Source organism: Corvus hawaiiensis, chromosome 17 (genome assembly GCF_020740725.1).
Source record: "Corvus hawaiiensis isolate bCorHaw1 chromosome 17, bCorHaw1.pri.cur, whole genome shotgun sequence".
NCBI classification, from domain to species: domain Eukaryota; kingdom Metazoa; phylum Chordata; class Aves; order Passeriformes; family Corvidae; genus Corvus; species Corvus hawaiiensis.
Genome location: NC_063229.1, coordinates 4289142 through 4310223, shown reverse-complemented (window position 1 = coordinate 4310223; position 21082 = coordinate 4289142). Strand labels below are relative to the sequence as shown.

The 21082-nt window shown below is 48.1% G+C and overlaps 1 protein-coding gene across 3 annotated transcripts in view; it reads left to right on the top strand.

Moving 5' to 3' along the window:
* The window catches only part of TOX2 (TOX high mobility group box family member 2), a 159142-nt gene that overhangs the window by 57223 nt on the left and 80837 nt on the right, over positions 1–21082 (top strand). For all 3 annotated transcript variants that reach the window (XM_048321835.1, XM_048321836.1, XM_048321837.1), the window contains exon 2: positions 3408–3473. In XM_048321835.1, coding sequence (XP_048177792.1) covers positions 3408–3473 — 66 coding nt within the window. The remainder of the gene's footprint in view (positions 1–3407; positions 3474–21082) is intronic.

Here is a 21082-nt window from a genome sequence, read left to right as displayed (position 1 = left end):
GGCACATTTACAGGTTTGAAAATAATGCTGTGGAGCAAAAATAACAAACCAAAGTGAGTCTAGAAAAGCAATAAAAGTTTTAAAAGTGCTTTGTACAACAACATCTGAATTGAGCTCGGTGTATGGGCTGATAGAGCAGCAGCGCCAGCTGCAGCTCCCCTGGAAGAGCCGTAGTAAAAGAATTCTATTTTTAATTAAATTCTTCATGAAAGACTGAATTTCAGAGGGTGATTCCTCACAGAATAGAACTGTCCTTTTATCTTTTGTTTGGACCCATAATACTCAGTAGGTTGTCCCATGGAGGGCTGCAGTCATGGCTTGGTCTCCATCACCCTGCTGTCCTTGGAACTCCCTCTCTGAATGGGGTTGGCAGCATCCATGTCCTTATCCATCAGTGCCAGGCAAAGCCACCTCCTACAGCATAAGATGGAGTCTTGCCTGTCCTTTGGGTTGGAGTTCTTGCCACCTGCAGACCAAGGCAGTTCAGTGGAGTTCATTTGACTTTGTTGCCAGAATTGTGGAATTTGGGGCACTTTCCCTTCCTTTTTCCCTTCTCTCTCACCCTTCCCCTTCCCCCTTTTCCTTCCCTTTTCCTTTTTCTTGCCCTCTTTTCTTTCCCCTTCCCTCCTCAGCTTCGTGCTCATTTCTTGCAGGAGAGGGCAAGAATCAGCCACAGCCACTGCTTTGTTTAATGAGCTGCTCCTATTAACCACAGAATGATAAAATTAAGGAATTGCAACCGAGCACAGGGATGATAAAGACAACAAGAGCACAAGAGGATGTTCCTTTTGAATTAGGACTTGAAAATGATCCCTGCCACATCATTCAGTGCAGGTTGGATTTTGGGGTAAGGAGGATGATGAATGGCTGTATCCAGGTCTGGAACAGGAGCTAGAGTGAAGGAAAAAAAAGGAGGAAGCATTTATAACCAAGGGGAAATATTAAAATTTCTGTTTCTACCATAAATTTACCTGGAATGATGGGGTTGATTGTTTTGAAGTGCATTCCATAGCAAAACAATAATGAGAAGAGGGAGAGCACATTACTTATCTGCTCTACCTGGCTGCTGCATAACTGGCAAACATCTAATTGAAAAAATATTCTGATGGGAGAATTTCTAATAAATTTGTTTGCACCCTCATAGCCTGGAGGAGAGGGGAAAAAAAATCCAATCAGCAGTGGGGAAATTCCAAAGTTTCCATTGCATTTTGAGTCTTGATTTTCAGGCTCGCTGCTCAGCCTGGCAATCAGAGGAACAGTAATTTTGAAGGCAGGATTCATTACAGTTCTTATGAAGGCATCAAGGGCAGAAGGAGTTGTGGAATGGAGGTATGGGAACAGTAGAAAGCCATAAAAAAATACATTCTGGCAAGCAGAAGGGTATGGAGAAAGGAGAGTGTTTGTCCTGCTCTGGGACAATCCCTAGTGAAGGATACTTTTGGTTTGCTGAACGTAACTTTCAAGGTAATTTTTTTTCCTGGAGAAAAAGGCTGTAGCCGGGTGTGGGTCGCTGTCTTCTCAGGGGTAGCAAGGGGTAGAATGAGAGGAATGAACCTCATGTGCACCAGGGCAGGTTTAGATGGGATATTAGGGAGAATTTATTCACTGAAACAGTGGTCAGGTACTGGAACAGGTGGCCCAGGGCAGTGGCGAAGTCACCATCCCTGGAGGGATTTATGAGAGGTGATGTGGCACTGGGGGACATCATTAAAGGTGGCCTTGGCAGTGCTGGGAGAACGGTGGACTCAGTGGTCTTGGAGGGCTTTTCCAAGCCTAGAGATTCTGTGATTCTCCACCAACCTCTGGCACCTCTGCTGCCAGTTCAGGTGCCCCTGCTGGGGTTGGTTGGGTTGTTAGAGGGTATTTAGACTGCAGAGCAGGTTGGGTCTCCGTGCCTGGAAGCACAGCAGCTCCAGCTGGAACTGAAGTTGGCTGTGCCAGTGACCATCCGGCAGGGAAATGGTCAGGGAGGGAAATCCAGTTTAAAGTGGATGGTACCCAGCTGTCTTCTGGGGAAGTTGTTTGGTCCGGTGCTCATTGCATCCCACAGCTCCTGCCTCACTGATGGATTTTGCAGAACCCAGCAGCTGCACAGGAATCCTCTCCCACCCTGCTGCAGGTATCTCTTAATGAGGGCCACAATACCTGCTCCAATTTTGCAGCTTTTAATTGGTTTGCTCTGCTGTGCCAGAGGACAGTTTGGCAATTAGAGGATGTCTGAGGCCAAGCAGAGCCCTGTTACCCCCACTTGGCTTTACTAACTCTGCTGACTTTAATAGCTAATCCTGTAGCACTCCGAGAAATGGAAGTGTAATTAATTGTCTAGGCTGAAATTCTTCACCTGGTTTTATTTAGATTTCACTTTTATTGCTCTTAATATGCCCACTTTCTGTTAAAGCATAACTGGAATCAGCTTCATATCAGAGAGTGAGAGAACAGGCGAGGGGTGAGCGATCTCCAATTCATCATGCTGCTGGTAAGGGCAGGAGGCTTGGCTCTTCTCCTTGTTAAGTGCAAGGTGTCACTCACAGCTGGTACCTCCATCCTCATCTCGGGAGTGTTTTATGGCACAGCCCATTTTTATTGCCATAATTAATTTGTGAACTCAGCCTTGAGGCCTGCCCCAGCCGTACTTCGAGCCGGAGACAATCCTGGAGGGCTTTTTTCCTTCCTTTGGAATCAGAGTAAAGGAAAAGCTCCTCTTGTAGCTAATTAGTGAGAAGAGTTGTAGTTCTCCATGGGGCTTTTGTGGCCTGGTAAGTGGATTAGCAGCTGGGAACTGGCTGTGGAGACACAGGAGGATGGGCCGTGCTCAGGCTGCCTGGCCCAGCCATGGAGCAGGGTCCTGGCAGAGCAGGCAGGAGAACAGGAGATGAGGGGATGGATGTGTCAGGAGGGGCAATCAGGCTTTGCACAGAGACCCCTCCTGAATGCTCCAGAGTGATGCTGCATTGCTGCAGTAGCTTTGCTTTGGTGTTGAGGGTAATGCAGAGGTCTCTAAGAGGATTGCATGGGACCTGCCCAAGTCCTGGACATTTCCTTTGCTGGAAGTTGGCTTTTAATATCTGATTGATGGTCTAGTAGGAATTTTAGCAACAGCTTCTTTAGGGTGATCTTTGCTGCAGCGTACATCTGTGGGTTCACACATTTGATTTATTTGCTTGAATTGGAGTGGTTCATTCTTTATTTCACTGAAAAGATCCCATATCCATGCTATGCTAGCATGTCCCATTGCAATAACTGGGATGGCGGTGTGCTCATACACGCTCCAAAGTGTTAAAACAGCAGCTCAGGATTTTCCTCTGGGAATTCTGGCTCTCAACATGAAGAGCCAGGAAGGCATTTGGGATGCACAGGAGCGAGCTGTCCAGATGGCATTTCATTAACTCTTTCTTTTGCCTTTCTAGTTTGATGGGGAGAACATGTACATGGGGATGAACGACAACGCCCAGGAGTTTCTATCGGCCAATCAGGTAAGTGTTGTTTTGCTGGGGTGAGATTTTTAGGGGGACTTAGGCACAAATTCCAGGAGCTCTCTGTGAATCTGTCCTCCTAGGATATCAGGAGGGCCCATGGAGGAGGTCAGAGCCCAGCTGCTGCTGAGGAGCAGTGGATGCACTTGGTAGAAGGAGTGGGATGCACATCCATCCGGGTGCTGCCTGCCACTGGAGCCTGGCTCTGCTGAAGAGCTTTGCTGAAAAGCTTTGCTGAAAAGCTTTGCCTCAGCATCCCTCACTCAAAATGAAGGAACATTTGGTGTTTCTGGACGCAGTGAAGTTTCCAAGTATTGTGTGGAGTTCAGGTGTCTCCTCCCTTCATGTGGAGTATTTCCTGTAGCTAAATAGATTAACAGTTAGGGGAGAAAAAGGAATCAAAGGGTTCCTGTTTTGGAGCTAGAAACCCACGTGTGGGGGACCAGAATAGAAGTGTTCATGTCTTGCAGGCGCCTGAGCCTTCCCTGGGCTTGGATACACATGGAAAAGACATGGAGTGGGGCCCTAAACCTGTGTATGGGCTGGAACATGATCTTTAAGGTGATCTTCCAATCCAATTCTGTGATTATATAAAGTTAAGCCCGTGTTTAGGTCCTTCTGGGACAGGAGGACTTCAGCACATGCTTTTCTGTCCCCCTGCCCTGGAGATGAGAGATGGTCCCTGTGCATCCCTCAGTGCTGGCCTGGCATGGTTAGAGGTGCTGCACCCTCAGCACGAAGCACCTCATCACGTGCAGCCTTGTGAGGGAAGGTGACAGTTCCTTGCTCACACATTCCAGCATCCCATTTTTGGTTGTGTTGGGCTGCTTTGTTGACCACAGACACACCCCCGTGGGCCACCCCCTGGGGTTTGGGTCATCACTATGGATTACAAGGGTAGTGAGTCACGCACGGTACTCCAGTAGCAGCAGGGGTTAAACTCCATCCATGTTACACGGGGAATGGGATGAAATCCTGTAGTTTGCCTCCTTGGAGCATGGCAGTGCATTGGCTCATTGCTCAGGAGAGTTGCTCCTGCCTTGGCTCTGGAAGCTGGCACTGGAAGCCATCGCCACCATGGCATGGGGAGAGGTTGTTCTTGTGTGAGGAGCGTTTCCAGGGTGGGGTAGGAACAGCAAACTTCGTGCTATTGAGTGATTCAGCAGAAACAAATACATGTTCAGCCAACAACGGCAGGGGGTTGATCATTAGAGCCAGGAATTGCCAGAGGGTGAGTAAATATGGGAAGGAATGGGGTGATCCCGAGGTGCCCCAGCCAGGGCTCAGCCCTGTCCCCCCCAGGCTGTGCAGAGCCACAGGTGGTGGATGCTCACAGGGCAGTTGGTGTAAGTACTTTGCCTTTAAAAACCCCCAAGGGACAAGGATTTGACAGCCTCGCTGGGAAGGGTTGGCAGTGCTGGCAGAGGGACCAGCCACAGTCCCTGGCCATGATGTGCCAGCAGGATCAGGCTGGATTTGGGCACAGCCATGGCCAGCATGAGCCATTTGCGTTTCCTTCTTAGCACCTATCTCATCCCGTTTCCCTCACGGCTGGGCACGGGAGGGAAGTCAGAAGGGATGCTCTGGGGTTTGCTGCACCTCAAGGAGGAAAGCAGGGATTACCATGTGGTGGAGGATTCATGTACTGAGTGTGATCCCAGAGAAAGATCAACCAAACCAGCTTAGATCCCTGTGACCTGGGCAATTGGAGTTTACTCTTCATTTGCTCTCTGTTCACTTGCTGACCTTTATTTCCTATTTTGGAGTAACAGTTAAGGACGGAAAGGGAGGAACCCCCCACTGCAGGGATGGCTTTGTGCTCAGGGGCTGCTCTGATGCTTTCTGCACCAGCAAAAGCACTATAGGGAGTAACATGCAAGATAAATGGGGAAGTTTGCCTTGTTTTGCATCCCCAGTTCCCTCCCTGTGCTGGTGTGGGGCAGTCAGAGAGGAGCTGGGAGTGGGACCAAGGAATACAAGGGTGCAAGGTGGCATCTGGGGCTCTGTGGGAGGCTGCAGTGACGCCCCATAACCTCATCTGGTGTTCCAAGAGTGTAACTGGAAGGGAAGGTGAGGATCCCAGTTCATGGCCTGCAGGGATGCCAGCAGGGGTTCACACCCAGCATGAGCTTTGGCCGAGGAGGATGGGGAGCAGCTTCCTCCTCACCCTCCTTCATCCTCATCTCCCTTTATTTAACTGCACATCAGCATTTGTTTACTGGTTTTACAGCCCCAGCCACGACTTCAGTACTAATGACACAACTCTGTTATTTAAATGGGGGTTCCAGATGGCTTTTTATTGTTTGCTAAACCTGTTGTAACCCAAAGGAGTACATTAAACAGCAGGAGGGGAGTTTCACAATCTCACCTCAGAGGCTGCTGAGCCACCAGATACCTTTACAGCTCATGTGGGATGTCCAACAGCCCTCGGGTTCCATCAGGACAAAGGCAAATCTTACACACTCAGGACTGGAACCATCACACTGCAGTAGATGAGCCTGGTGGGTTGGGGTTTTTTCTCCATCATGATCCTGCAGCTCCCTGGCAGCGGCTTTGTCTCAGCTCCTTGTCTGGTATTTGATCCTAAGGAAGTTCTTCTGTTCAGCCTGGGGGAGAGAAGGCTCTGGGGAGAGCTCCGAGCCCCTGCCAGTGCCTAAAGATCTGGCAGTGCCTCCAGGAGAGCTGGAGAGGGACTTGGGACAAGGGTCTGGAGTGCCAGGACAAGGGCAATGGCTTCCCACTGCCACAGGGCAGGGTTAGATGGGATATTGGGAAGGAATTGTTCCCTGGGAGGGTGGGGAGGCCCTGGCACAGGGTGCCCAGAGAAGCTGTGGCTGCCCCTGGATCCCTGGCAGTGTCCAAAGCCAGGTTGGACAGGGCTTGGAGCAGCCTGGAATAGTGGAAGGTGTCCCTGCCATGGCAGGGGTGGGATGAGATGATCTTTAAGGTCCCTTCCAACCCAAACTTTTCTAGGTTTCTGCAGTTTCTCACGGCAGAGTGTGGTAAAGCCAGGATCAGGGTTCACTTGCCTCTCTCCTTCATTATTCCCTGCCCAGCTGCCAGCTTTGGGGGAAAAAAGAAACAAAACCCCACAATAAAACCCTTATAAAACCCTCGCAAAACACCCTCCAAAGCATGTGGAAGCTAGGTGAGCTGCTCCTTCCCTTCATCCTCCTTGTTGGGATGGCTTTTGTGCCATGGCTGCAGCTGCTGTCATCCCAGAGGGGATGGACTCAGCTGAGGACAAAATGCAGAAATAAAGGAGCCTAAAACATAATGAGAGCACTGACAGCTCACGCCAGCACAACCTGCTTGGGGAAAATAATTCCTCTTGTTCCATCAAATAGGAGGGACATTTGACCCCAGAAGTGAGTCAAATGTGAAATGTAATTCAACCTCCAACAGAGGCCAGAGTATAAATGCAAGCTGACATCTGATCAAACCATCACGGACATTTGACCCCCAAGATGAGTGAGGCATCTCTTGTGTCTCATGGAGTCAGCAGAACATCATTCCTCACCCCTGTCAATTTTCCTTCTTTCTTTCCCGCCCCCTTCCCCAAACAAAGGCAAGGAATTAAGTAATGCAAAAAATCCCAAGGAATACACAGATACAAAGTGCTCTGAAAGATGAGTAAAAATGCAGTGGTGCTGGTAAAAGAAATAAAAACACCTGCAAAATCAGTAGGAAAAGATATTTATTAAGGTCTTTGTGATAAGGAGAGTAACACCAGGAAAGGGAAAGGCTGGGCAATTCCTGAACAGGAATGAGGTTGGTTTTATTTGGCATCGAGACTCTTGCACTTGCAGGAAGAGTCCATGGGTGCTTTAGAAACATGGATTAACTACAACTGGGAATCTCCTGTAAGAAGGTATCATCATCCCATGTTCTGGGTGAAGAAATGCAGGAGCTGCCATCTCAGGGAGCTGGGGATGATGTGAGGAGGTTGTGGGGACTGCCGGGCCCTGGCATGGCTTTGGGGACCGCTGTTCCTTGGCTTTTGGGAGCAGGGATGTGACTCTGTGCCTGGTCAGTGTAGGGACATTATGGAAAGCCTTAGGGAGGGGTGTTTGCTGCATTTCCCCACCCTCCGTGAGTATCTCTGGCTGCTGGCAGGGCAACAGGCAGCTCGAAGGAGGAAAGAGCTGATTATTTGTCACTGGACAGTTTGGATCCTGTGCTCTGCCTAATCCCAGGAGATCTCAGTGCATGGCTTATTCCAGCTGAGCAACCAGCCCATTTCTGTCCCAACAAGCTAATTTGTGTGACTCCTCATGGAAAGGCTGTTCCACAGCAGTGCAGTTTGTTCAGACCAGGGAGAGCTGCATCAGTAGCTCTTTGCTTTTGGAAATGAGGGCACAGACAGGAGCCACTGCTCTACTGGTAAGAGTTGAAAACCTGAGAGTTCAACTGAAAATAGGAGAGTTAAATTGACAAAGTTATTTGCACATCATTTGCTTCCCCTGATGCTATTCCTGTGTGTTGCTCTTGCTGGCAGGCTCATGCTGCCCATCTGTGTACCAAAAATGTCAGGTCTTGGCTGCCAGGTTTGCACAGCAGCACTGAGCAACCTGGTCTAGTGGAAGGTGTCCCTGCCCATGGCAGGGGTGTGGAACTGGATGGTTTTTAAGATCCAACACAAACCATTCCAGGATTCTACAGCTGAAAAAGCAGGATGCCTGGAGAAGCTGTGGCTGCCCCTGGATCCCTGGCAGTGTCCAAGGCCAGGCTGGATGGGGCTTGGAGCCACCTGGGATAGGGGAAGTTGTCCCTGCCCACAGCAGAGGTGGAATGGGATATGCTTTAAGGTCCCTTCCCATCCACCCATTCTGGGATTCTATGACTGAAAAAGGCAGGATTTCAGCCAGTGCTGGTGAGACACGTGCTGCAGATGACAGCAGGTGTCTCACCTCCTATGTAGAGCAACACAAGGGACTTCACCTTGGGGTCTGGGCATTAGGGTGACACTGGGTAACTTGTGGATGGGGCTGTTTACACTTACACTGCCAAGAAAGCAGATCCATGGGCAGGGATGTGTTTCTGTGGGGCAGGATAGGTGTAAAATAGAAGGTGGATTTTCCCTGGCTGTGTGTGAATCGAGGAGCCCCGCTGGGCATAGGGGTTTTGCTGACACCCCAAGGGAGATGCAGTTAAGAGAGATGATATTTGTCCTGTGCACACACATCCACAGCATCTGTCTCCAGCCGTGCCCCTGTACAAACCTGTGTGGGGTTAGCCACGGCCGGCCCTTCCCGTAAGTAAAACCTTATAAAATGAAGGTCTTGTTGCCTTTGTAAAATTACAGCTCAGGCCTGTTACTTTGGCTAGAGAAGGACTGTGAAAAAGTCCGTGAGAACAAAAACAATTCGTTTTTACTGATGAGAATGTAGTATCAGCAGAAGCAAGAAAGTTAAACAGTAGAAGGAGAAAACAGCAACATATCTGCACCTGTTATTTTTCTGAATGCTTGAGTGCTTATGCTATAGGTAGCCAATGGTAGTATGTTGTAGTTAGCAAGAGCCAGTGAGTCTGTTGTAATAGTTTAGCAGCCAATGAATCTGTAACACAAATGATAACCTACAAAAAGTGCATAAAAGAGGCTGCTTTGTTCAATAAAATGGTTTTTTGGCCCTTGAAAGAGGCACTGTCTGTGTGTGTCGTGACCGCCCCAACAGCGACATTCCCGCACACGTGGGATCCATCTGCAGATGTCCCCACGTGCCTGGATGTATATAAATCAACATTTATCTACTGTATCTATTGCCCTTTATCTCTCTGCCTCCGTATATCTCCAAGCTGGGGTCTGTATTAGCCATAATAGATACAGTGAGTCACTGATCTGGTGGGTCAAATGGTCAGGGCTCTTTGATCAGCCGTCAGGATCCATTACTACTGGGGCCTCCGGTGGGGCTGGAATTACAACTTACATTTGACTCATTTCTGGGGTCAAAACGTCCCTCTTATTTGATCGAATGACAGAAATTGTATAATTTGTATATATCCCTGAGCCATATGTGCTCTGAGTGCCACTCTAATGTGTTTTATAAAGGCACAGCTGTCTTGGTGACTTATTTAAAATGGGATTTTGAAGTAGTGTTCTTGCCGTTTAATGTCCTCATTCAGGGTTACACAAGGTTTATCAAATAATAAATAACATTTAGAACATTGCTTTTAACATAACAATGGCTTTGCTGGTTATAAGGAACTGGGCGATCCAATAAAGCTGTGTTTGGTAAATAAGTGATAATGCAGAAAGCAAGGATAGGATAATTAGAAATTAATTATGTGCAGGAAGCTATGGATACCTTCCTCATGTTCTGCTGAGGCTCCAGATGAGACAGAGCTCCTCTTGGCAGCCTCTGCTATAAAATATGCCTTCAACCCCTGTCATAATACTGGCAGACGTGTTGTCCTCCCACCCATCTTGACTGAATCACAGAAAAATGTCAACACTTGATGAAATAAACCTGGGGCTGGGGCAGATCAATGTGAGTGCAGGAGTTCCCCATCCCTGCTGGGGATCACGGGGCCAGAACACAGTGACTGAAGTGGCCATAGAGCCCTGGGCAAAGGGAGGGTAATTGGGTGCTGCTAATGAAGGTGAGGGTCACCCTGCCCTCATTCTTGCTCCTTCCTCCAGAGAAGGAAGCTGTAAAATGGAACCAAGGTGGTCTCTGGTTTGTTGTCAATCGGTGGTGGGGCTGCTGTGGCACTGACAGTGAAGTAACAACATGCAATTACTCAGGTGTGAGATGTTCTTATGGCAGTTGGTCCCTGACCGACCAGATGAGTGAATTTGGAAGAGTTTCCAGCACTTTGTTTGTCCCACAAAGTGCAGTAGGTTGCTCACAGTCACCAGAGCCACTGCCTTGAGCCCAGGATTGCTCCACAAGAAAGGCAGGAAGAACCCAGGAGATCGTACACATGGCTGAGCAATTCCTTAGGGCAGGCCTTCTCTTGAGTGCTATTGTAGGGTCTGCACAGGAAATTAGAGCCCATGGTGAGGTTATTCTTTGTGCAATCTTTCCACTCAAGCCCTCTAATGAACTTTGGTGTTTCTAGTTAATCCTTTACACACGAAGAAACTTGTTTTAACTTTCACGGAGACACAGAATGGATTGGGATGAAGGCACCCTTAAAAGTCATCTAATTCAAACCCTCTGCAAGGAGCAGGGACATCTCCAATCAGATCAGGTTGCTCAGGGCCCTGTCCAAGCTGACCTTGGATGCTCCCAGGGATGGGACATCCACAGCTTCTCTGGGCAACCTGTGCCAGTGTTTCACCACCCTGTGAGGGAGTAACTGAGCAGAGCGGGTTTGGGCTCTCCATATTCTGTCGATTTTTGGCCTGATCTGTGGATCACAGGAACAGATGATATCAGAAGTTGTTCAGTGTTAAAGAAAGTCACTTATGTAAGTGAAGGTTTTAAAAAAGGGGCAATATGGTCTCCTTTTCTAAGGGGGCATGGAGAGCTCTGGTGCTCCTGAATCTCTGAAAGCAGTCTTGTGGTCTTTACGCTCTTGTACCTGTGCAGAATCTTGGTCTCTTCCAATCTGCAAATAATCTGTATTTTTGAAGCCTGGAATTGGCCCCAACAGGGGCAGAGCAGACCCGAAAGCAAATAGCTGATGACTCCCCAATGCCTTTCCAATGATATATTGCAAATACTGCAAGAACATGGAGCTACATGTGTACAAAAGACCCCTGGTGAAGAGAAGAGAGAGGTTTGTATAGACTCCGAGTTGAAAGAGGATGACACAGAGTTTGGGAGTGTGCACTGCAGGCCCCCATGCTAAGATACAGATTTTGCTCTTTCCCTGCTGTTCTTTGAGTAATACTGTATAATTTCATATGTTGTGCTGGAGAAGAAAAAATAGAGGGGAGACATTGATACATCCTAAATGCCTTTCTCAGCAGACGACTCAGGAAGAATCTCATGTACTATTTTAGAATGAACAATAGAGTGTTACATGTCATTTATTATATTCAGCAGCTAATGGAAACCCTTCCAGGCGGGGTTTGGGGATTGAGCACAACCACAGCTGATGATCCAGGCTTGTGAATTTTGCATGAACTCCTGCGTGACAGTGGAATTTTTGAAAGGTGCAGTCAGGAAGCGATTCCTGCAGCTTAGTCATAGCAAGAGAAGGTTTTACTGCTGGTGCAAGGCTGGCTATAGTGTTTACATAAAATAATAATAAAAAACCCTTTGGTATTACAAGCAGAATGAACATCATCTTTAACCCTTGGTCTCATGGGACTCCTACGTTTTAGCAATAGAGTGTTTGAAAAACAGCCACCAAGCATCCCAGTGTGAAAAACTAACGCAATTCAGCCATTCTAGACCAAAATGGATGGTGTCTGCTTCTGTTGCATTCACTCTGGGGAAAAAAAGGGAAAAAGAAATAGCATCTTAAGCAGCTGAAGACACCTGTCAGGTGGCACGGAGCATCTGGTAGAGATGGCAAACACTGAAACTGTTGAATTTCATGTGTAGATATTTCATCAAGGAGATTGCTGATAGGTTTAGGTTTAGGGGCAAAGGCAGGAGGGAGAAGGAGATCTTCAGGTGCACTGGAGGACACACACCACCCTTGGCAGCCTGAGAGCTGGGCACAGCACTCACCACTCTCCAAGGTCTCCCTGGAGACCACAGCCAGCTCTGGCCAGTCCCAGCAGTTACCTTTCCTTGTCTTTCCCATGTCTTTCCAAGGTTTTCCAGGATCTGAATCAGCTCAGAGACTATTTTGACCCAGTGCTAAAGAGTGTTTGTATTAAGCAGCACATCTGGTTGTAGCCCTTGTTCTGTGAGGTGTGGGATCAAAACGTGCCTGAGGATCTTCAGCCAGATCTGGGATTTCTTTTGCAGTGAAAAAGTCTATAAACAGTGAAACATTTAAAAATTAATAATAAAAAGCCAGTCTGTGCAGAAGATTGGCCCAGGGCCGGAGGCAGCAGAGCTGCAGCTGGGGAGGTGGTGGGAACCCAGGGGCTGGCAGAGAAGGAGCAGCAGGATGATGTCCATCCCCCCGAGAAACAGCTGCTGCTGCATCTTGATCCGAAGGTTTACATATAGAAAATACTGATACCAACATGAGGTCTGATAGAGGACTGGACATGGGTGGTCCTTGATGCCAAAATGCCATCGTGCCCACCAGTGGGGCTGAAGGAAAGGTGGATCCCAGATCCCAGAAATGCTCCCTGTGTGCTGGAGGCTGAAGGAGATGGAGTAACTGGGACTGCTTCAGAGCACCATGGGGCGCAGCTGAGGTCCAGTCAGACTGAACAGGATCTGCTGGTGTGCAGGGTGACTCCTGTGGCATGAGGACACATGCTGGCTGTCCAGCAATGCTGCTGGGCTTGTAAAGCCAATGGCTCATAAAAGAGCAGCAAATGACAGAGGAAGGCAGTGTGCTTTAGCCGAGAAAGTGTCACTTTATCAAGGATTTCCCATGTGCTCAGCACTGCTGTAAAGGGACTGCACGTGGTGTAAAGAGAGCCACTGACAGTCAGCATGGCCCAGGGCAAGGTCCTGCACAGGGGACAACCTGGAGCAGCTCTGGAAGGAGCAGATCCCCTTTAAAGCACAGCTCTCAGGTTAATATGGTGCTTATGTGTGCTTTAAACCCTCACTGGGGCCCCTCTGGTCAGCTCCTGCTGCTCCTGGGCTGGTCTGGAGTGGTGGCAGTCACTTCAGCCAAAGGCAATCCTGGAGCTTTTATCCACAAGCTGTTTGTGCCTTCGGATCCTCCAGCTCCTTGTGCTGAGCTACTTCCTCGGCACGTGTCTCCCGAATTCCCTGCTGTGACAGGGAGCCACGTCTGTGCATGCCAAGGGTTGATGCTGAGCTCTGCCAGTGCAGCCCTATCGCTCTCGGGGAGCTGTGATGGGCAAGGATTTCCTCCTGTGTCCTGTTGCAGGGAGTTGGGTTTGGCTCCTGCAGGGGCTGGTTTGCTGCTCTAATGGACCTCTGGGGAGTCACTCTGGATAACTCTGTTTATTTGTGGAAATGCAGCTCCGTGGGCCACAGCAGTGTGGATGAAAATACCCAGCCCATTGCTCTTGGGATTTCCTTTCCCAACTGATTGATTACTTCTTCCCTCCTCATCGGAGACCCAGCCCGAGCCGGTGTTTGGGTCTGCTGTCACAACACGGTGATTAACGGAGGAGCCACTTACTTCCAGCAGGAAAATGTTATTTTCCACCTCAGCATTTGGATGAAGGCCTGGGCAGAAAGGAAAGCCCCTCTGTTGCCTTGGCTGAGGACAGAACGAGCCCTTCTCTGTGTCAGCTCTGAGGCTGCCCTGGGCGCATGCAGGGTTGGGCTCCATTCCAGCCCCATGAGAGCAGGACCAGCAGCAGAGCATCTGTATCCAAAATAGAGTGGCTAGCAGGATTAGGGAAGTGGTTGTCCCCTGTGCTGGCACTGCTGAGGCACCTCGAGTGCTGTGTCCAGTTCTGGGCCCCTCATGACAACAAAGACATTGAGGGGCTGGAGCATGTCCAGAAAAAGGGAACAGAGCTGGGGAAGGGTCTGGAGCCCCAGCAGTGGCTGAGGGAGCTGGGAAAGGGGCTCAGCCTGGAGCAAAGGAGGCTCGGGGGGGCCTTGTGGCTCTGCACAACTCCCTGACAGGAGGGGGCAGCCAGGTGTGGGTCAGGCTTTTCCAGGCAAATATCAATAGAACAAGAGAAAATGACCTCATATTGTGCCATGGGAGATTTAGATTGGATATCAGGAGGAATTTCTTCACTGAAAGGGTTGTCAGATGTTGGAGTGGGCTGCCCAGTGAGGTATTGGAGCCTTCATCCCTGAAGGTGTCCAAGGAACACCTGGCCATGGCACTCAGCGCTCTGGGCTGGGTGACAAGGTGGCAATTGGTCACAGGGTGGACTTGGATATTGGAGGGCTGTTGCAACCTGATTGACTCCATGATATCAGGGCTCTGCAGGCACTGGAGGATGATGAGGGCTGTGTATCCCAAGTGCAGCCATCCAGTTCCTTTTGCTCAGAGCCAGGCGTTCACTCCGACCTCTCCTCGCTCATGAGGTTGGGCAGAGCAGGGACCTGAGTGGGCTGGGAAGAGAGTGCCACCAGTCCCTTGTGGTTCTGCTCCTTTGGGGAAGGCTTAGATCTCTCCCTCTCAGGGGACACACCAGGCCAGGCTGGTCAGAGCCATGGTGGGAACCACAAATCAGAGGCATTTGGGAAGCTTTGCCAGGGAGGTGAGCTCTGGCACAGGACCCAGCTGAAGGCTGCCTGTCACAGCAGCTCCACGAGCTCCACGTTTGGTCCATGCTCCCACCACCTGTTTGGCACTTCTGCCAAGGACTGTGCGGGGTCTCACCCATCACTGACACCACTTCTGTGATCAGCAGCCTCTGAGCCAGCCTGAATTAAGTTTATCTCAAACTAGCAAATCCATCAGCTGCCATCAGAAGTGCCAGCCCTGGTGCTGTCTAGCTCAGGTATATACATCTGTGTACACTGGAAAGGGCAAAATATGACTTGGCTTTTATTACTTTAATTAAAACATGAGCGAAGAGTATGAGATTCATATTAAATTGTATTTTCCTGGCTGCTGTGGGAAGGAGCTAACTGATCTGATTACCATGAAGATTACAAACTATCAAAGTGAAAAAGAGCTTTTTGCAAGTATTTCATATTAAACCTTCAAACATAACACTTTAAGAATAATTATAGTTGTATTACTGGAAAATGATTCATGAATTCTGAATAAATATAAGACCCTTAAAGGGAAATGTTCCAAGACCACAGTTTTCATTCCAATCTGATGAAATTTAGTATCATTTTGCAGCTGTAGAATAGAATGAAAAAAAATATGTACATAGACTGTATTGAATATGTGTCAGACTAAACTAATGAGATTTTTTACATCAACTCTGAGCACGAAAGCAGACAAATGGAATAGCCATCCTCATTTTCTATAATAGAAAGCATCTAAAGGGAAGGCAGAAAGGATCTTACTGCTCACAAGTCTTTATTCCACCCTTGATTGTTAAATAATATATTTTAAGTTCTCATATCTCGCCCGCAGAATGTTTGAACTGACACTAATGGGTATATAAGAGAAAAGAGTGAGCTCTTAAAAAAAAAAGTGAGGAAGGGCTAGGATTGGGAATTTTATTAGTATTCCCAGTGGGCTGTAATAAAGATACTTTTCACACAATACAGTGAATGTTTACAGCAGACAGTTTAGTTTCCTTCCAACAATTATGAGAGAAATTGAATTTCAGGAAATGTTAGTTTTCACTAAAATTAGACATAACAATAAAGATACCCCTGAAAGTTTATTAACGAGGGGAAAAAAAAAAAAAAAAAGAAAAGCCATCAGTCTCTGGAAGACAATTTAGCAAATTTATTTTAAGAATTCCAGATGACTTCTAAACAAAACCACACACCTACGTAGCTCTGAGCGCTCAGGCTCCCCATGGGAGCTGCTTTTCTCTTGAGAAGCTTTTTTTCCCCAGGCTTCTTGAATTCCTAGTGCATTTTGGGGGCGAATACCCAAAAGGTGCTTGTTTCCAGCCTGGATCCAGCTGGAGGACGATGCCCATCACTTCTGCAAGTAGATGGGGCACCAGGTAGCAGCAGATCATGTTTTTTGGGTACAAGTCAGGGTGCTGCAAGCCTGGGAACCCACACTGGTTTTGAGAGCAAGTTACTGGGTGCTTGAATGCAACTTCAAGAACAATCTGACCGTGCTCAGGCAGAGATGCTGGTGATGCAGAAAAAAATAAATAAATAAAAAAGGAAAGGAAAGCTGCTCTGTAAAGTGCAGGAAACACTGGAGTGCTCTGAGCAGCTCATGTGATGGTGTTTAATTTTTGAAACACCACGAGTGGAATATGCAGTGGAATTCTGCCTGTCCTGATTTCCAGACTTCTGCATCGAGGAGTGCTGCAATACCCCTGTTAGAGACACCTGCCTTCCTCTCCTTTTGTCCATGCAATCCTCCATTTCTGACTTCTTTCTCGCTCTGTTTCAGTCTGGAAAGAGATTCCTGTTATTTGCTACCAAGAATAGGGATGGGAGGAGAAGTGGTGAAAGCTGATGCAGCTTAGCTTGCAGACATTACTTCTCTAGTAATTTTCCTCAGAAGGATCTGTCCCATTTTGATGCTTTTTGGTGACACCAAGTGGGACTCGAGGTGCCCAGTTTGGTACTAGAATTGGCAATAGAAGCACTTGGCTCTGAGTCATCCCAGTTTATGGAAATATCTAGGCCTTGTGTGGGCTTGGATTTGACAGATAGCAGCTGCAGCCCTTGAGTACGCTGGGAAAACGTGAATTTTTACCACGGGGTTGATGTTTTGGCTTTGTTATGTGCAGCCCTGTTTTGCTCAGAGCCTCCCCCTCCTCTCCATCAGCACCCCTGCCTCTCATTTTGACTCTTCCACTTCTGTCTGTTCCCCTTGGAACAGTTCAGGTTCTACCTGGTGTGTGTCTAAACCAGTGAAAATAACAGAAAAACCTCTCCAGCTGCTCAGTGAATGGAGGGTTTCAGTTGCTTTGGCCTCTGGAGAGCTGGGGCTGGTTTTCTCTTCCCGCCTCATGCCTTGTGTGTTGGGTTGGGCGTTGTGGTCGTGTGGTGATGGTTGGGCTGGTGTTGATGTGAGCCCTCTTGCACCTTCTTTTCCTCTGCAAAGCCATTCCCTGTGTCCACAAATGTTGTCCATGGCCTCTAGAGCTGCCAGTGCCCGTGCTGGAGCTGGTCCCAGATACAGGCTCCTGGCTGGGAGCAGCAGATTGATGCCCTGGCTGTCCTTCTAGATGGACAGTTGTCATTACTTTGGGGAGACATTGCTATTTTGATTATTAAGGTGGCGGTTTTCCTTTTTGCCTTCCTCCTGAAAGGATGGCTCCTACTCTCACTGCTCATTTTGTCCAGTTTGCTTAATGTTTTAGAAGGAATTTGATGAGTATCTGATTTAGGACATAGATGAGCCTCTCACAGCCATGTGTGTGTTCCTGCCTTTTTTTAGATACCACAGATAAGCCTGGTTTTATTAAAGAAAAAAAAGTTGTTAAAATTGTTAAAGATAAAATCTGTTTGTTTCCCAAAATTCACGTATTGGAGGTTTAAGGCTGAGATTTTCACGCCTACACTGGGGAGTTGGATACTTGGCCATGCACCATGTTCCAGTTCTAACAGTTCTGTCACGAGTCTCTTGGTGCTTCCTGCTTTCCCTAACAGCCCCAGCACCTTTGTGCTCCTGTGACATGACAGCTTCTGCTTCGGATAAGGGAGGAAAAGAACAAAATTCTTGGAGCTGTGGTTGTGGAGGAAGAGTCATAATTGTGGCTCTCAGGAGCTCAGTAAATGCGAAGGAGGTAGAGAGACATCCTGTGTGATTATCACGGAATGCTTTGGGTGGGAAGGGACCTTAAAGTTCATATGGTTCCAACTCCCTGCCATGGGCAGGGACACCTTCCACTATCCCAGGCTGCTCCAAGCCCTGTCCAGCCTGGCCTTGGGCACTGCCAGGAATGGGGCAGCCACAGCTTCTCTTACCTTGACATCCCATGGACTGGGAGTAGTGGGTTCAGGGGCTATGGTCAGTCAAAGGTTGGGCTTGATGATCTTGGAGGTCTTTTCCAACCTCAGTGATTCTGTGATTCTGTGACTGGCACGTTGCTGAGTTCTGTATATTTAGGATCTGCAAGGAGTGCGACATCCCAATCCCATGGGAAATCTGTCATAGACCTCCCTTGGCCAACCAAACACCATCACTGCCATTGAACTGGGTCGATGCTCTCTCTGTCCCACCTCAGGGTTTGCTTTGGCAGAGCTGACTCAGCAGTATTTGGCTTTGGCACATCTCCCACATGCTGGAGCCAGATTCTGGGGCTGAGGGTCTTTGGGAAAATGTGGGAAGCTGATTTATCACCCTGGTGATTGCAGTTAATTTCCTTTCCCCATTTCGGCAGCTTCCTGGCAGCCTGAAATGTTTGGCAGTGGATGGATGGGTGAAGAATTTCAAGCTGCTCTTGGGGGTAAAGAGTAGAGAAGGGAGGGAAGGATGTGGCATTTTACAAAGCTGTGGTGCATTCTTAATTTTAATAAAATAAATATAAAGAAAGGTAAGCAGCACCTCAGCTGCTGAGGCGACAGGCGCTTAAGAAGGACTGAATAAATACATAAAACATATTTGCTGAAGGCATTTGTTGTTGGAAGTTTAAACATTAAACATGCCTCCTTCGTCTGATACCATAATAAAGCAGGGATGTTCAAAGAGCCATTAGCGGTGCTCTGACTACAGCTTTACATCTTCACTCGTGTACCAAAGAACCTGCATTACATCAGCAATGCCTCCGTGAGTTTTGCCCCCAGAAGGGAGGGATTTCAATGTGGGCTCAGGCTTTTTTGTGGTGCATTTCCCTCTTCCTATTGATCAATGTGGCTGTTTTGGTATTGTTTCCCTTGTAAAGTGCTGGGGCAGGTCCACGGGAGGCAGCAGCTCTGCCTTTGTCCCGCCGTCCCCAGGCTCAGTAAGTGCTGGCTCGGGGCCTGATGAGACAAATAAACAGGTTTGTGTATTTAGGTTTTTAAATTACAGGCTAAGGAGGAACACAGATACTCAATCTATTAAGAAATAACTAGGTGGGTGATTCAGTACCATTTGTGTAAATGGCACTAACTCTGGTCTGCCTGCACAATTTATTAATACTTCACGGGAGGAAAAAAAAAAAATTATTTTAATCTCATAATGGATGATGAGCTGTGAAATTGCTTCTGCAGCAGCTGGGCACCCTGGGGGAGGTGCTAGATTGCACCACATTATGCAAGCCATCCCCACATCCCTGCCTTCCTCGTGCTAATCACACACATCAAATCTGGGTGATGGGGAGGGGGGGACACTGCTTCTGCTGGGCTTGATGGCTTTTTGATTTCTTAGTAGCTACAGTTTTCTTGTCAATTTGCTTTGGGGTCCCAAGCCTGGCTTGGGAAGCGCGAGGCCTCAAATCTGAGTGGATTTGTGGTGATGCTTTGTGCTTCAAAGGTGCTGGTAGAGGAAATAACAAGAAATGTAGCAAAAGTACCGGGTCTGGTCCAGTGGGTGACGATTTAATCCGGCTGATAGCCACACTTTGAAGGGAAGGGTACCAAGAGCTGTTACTGCTCTTTGCTCTGCCTTCATAGGACTGGGACCATGAGCAGAACCAACATCCTGAGTGCTGTGGAGTCTCCACACTAAAAGCAGAGCCTGGGGTTAAGTGCTTTGGTTCTCTGTGGGAAGATGGTGCAAGGGGAGCAAACCAAGGGGTAGTGTGGGGCCTTTAAGAAAAAATTGTAATTGTCCCTTTAGGTCCAGCATGGGATTGTCGGTGTTGGCTTCACAGGCGTGTGGTGGTGTGCTCTTGGTTGTGTCTCTGGTGGCTTCCCACAGCACTCCCAGTGTGCCCTGGGTGGTGAGGGCCACGCAGGGCTTCTTTGGGAAATGACTCTTTGCAGATGAAAGAAAAACACCAAACAGGGTATATTTTGGGGTAAAAGAAGTCTGGCTTGCAGCTGGGTTGTGTTGCCATTGTGGCTTTGCTGGGGGATCTTGCTGCAGACCACAATGCCCCAGAGCAGAGGATGGCTGTGAATGCCACGTGCCACTAGCAGGACATGTCTTTTGAGATGAAACTTTGGAAAATGTGGTGCAAACAAATCTTCCGTGCAAAGCATGGCACAAAGGCTTTGTTTAATCCTTTAACTCCACTCCTTCAGTTTGGAGCACAAGGGAAATACTCTAAGACAAAATCTCAGAGGGAACAAGCGTGGTACAGAGTGTAGTTTCCTTCCTGCTCTGGGTCCTTCTGGCTCAGCTGAAGCCAGGTTGAATTAATTTCTTAGAGTGCTTTTTGCTAATTCTTACTTGCCTGCGCCTGTTTTTGGGCTGCCTTATCTCTTGACCTGCTTACAGTGCATTATACACCATTGTGTAACATACCCTGGGCTCAACACCCTCCACCAAATCCATCCAGCCCTACAATGGATTGCTGTGAGTGCACTGAGCTCATTATGCAAGTTCAGTATGCCACGAGACAAAAAAAGACAATTATGTAAAACCTGTACTCAAATAATTCCCTGAAATGCATGACGTTCTTGAGTAGAATATGATATTCCTTGTATTCACTTCCAGGCGAGATCCTAGGGAAGAAAAGAAATGGATTTATATTTGTGTGGCCTAGTCAGTCTAATTTTAGATCCCATTGGCTGCTGTCTCACTGGATGTACAGAGCCTTTAATACATTTTAAAACCAGGCAAAAATCATTATAAACAATTTTAAGGAGGCTGATTGTGAGGCAGATGACAGAGGCTGCTCTTTGCCAACGTGGAGCAGAGCTTGCACGTCTCCTGGCTTTCCCTGGAGCGTTGCCACGTTTGCTCTGAGAGACTGGAGAAGAACAGCCACGAAAACACGCAGTGAAAGGAAACAGTTCCCTTGTCAGCGTGGGTAGATAAGGAAAAAACAGGTGAAGTGAGCTGCTACTCTGGGTCATCCAGGAGCAACTGTGCATCAAACGTGTCCCACAGCCCTGGCCCTGCATGTGGAGACACAACAAAGGGTTTTCAGGAGCCCTGGTTATCACTGATGT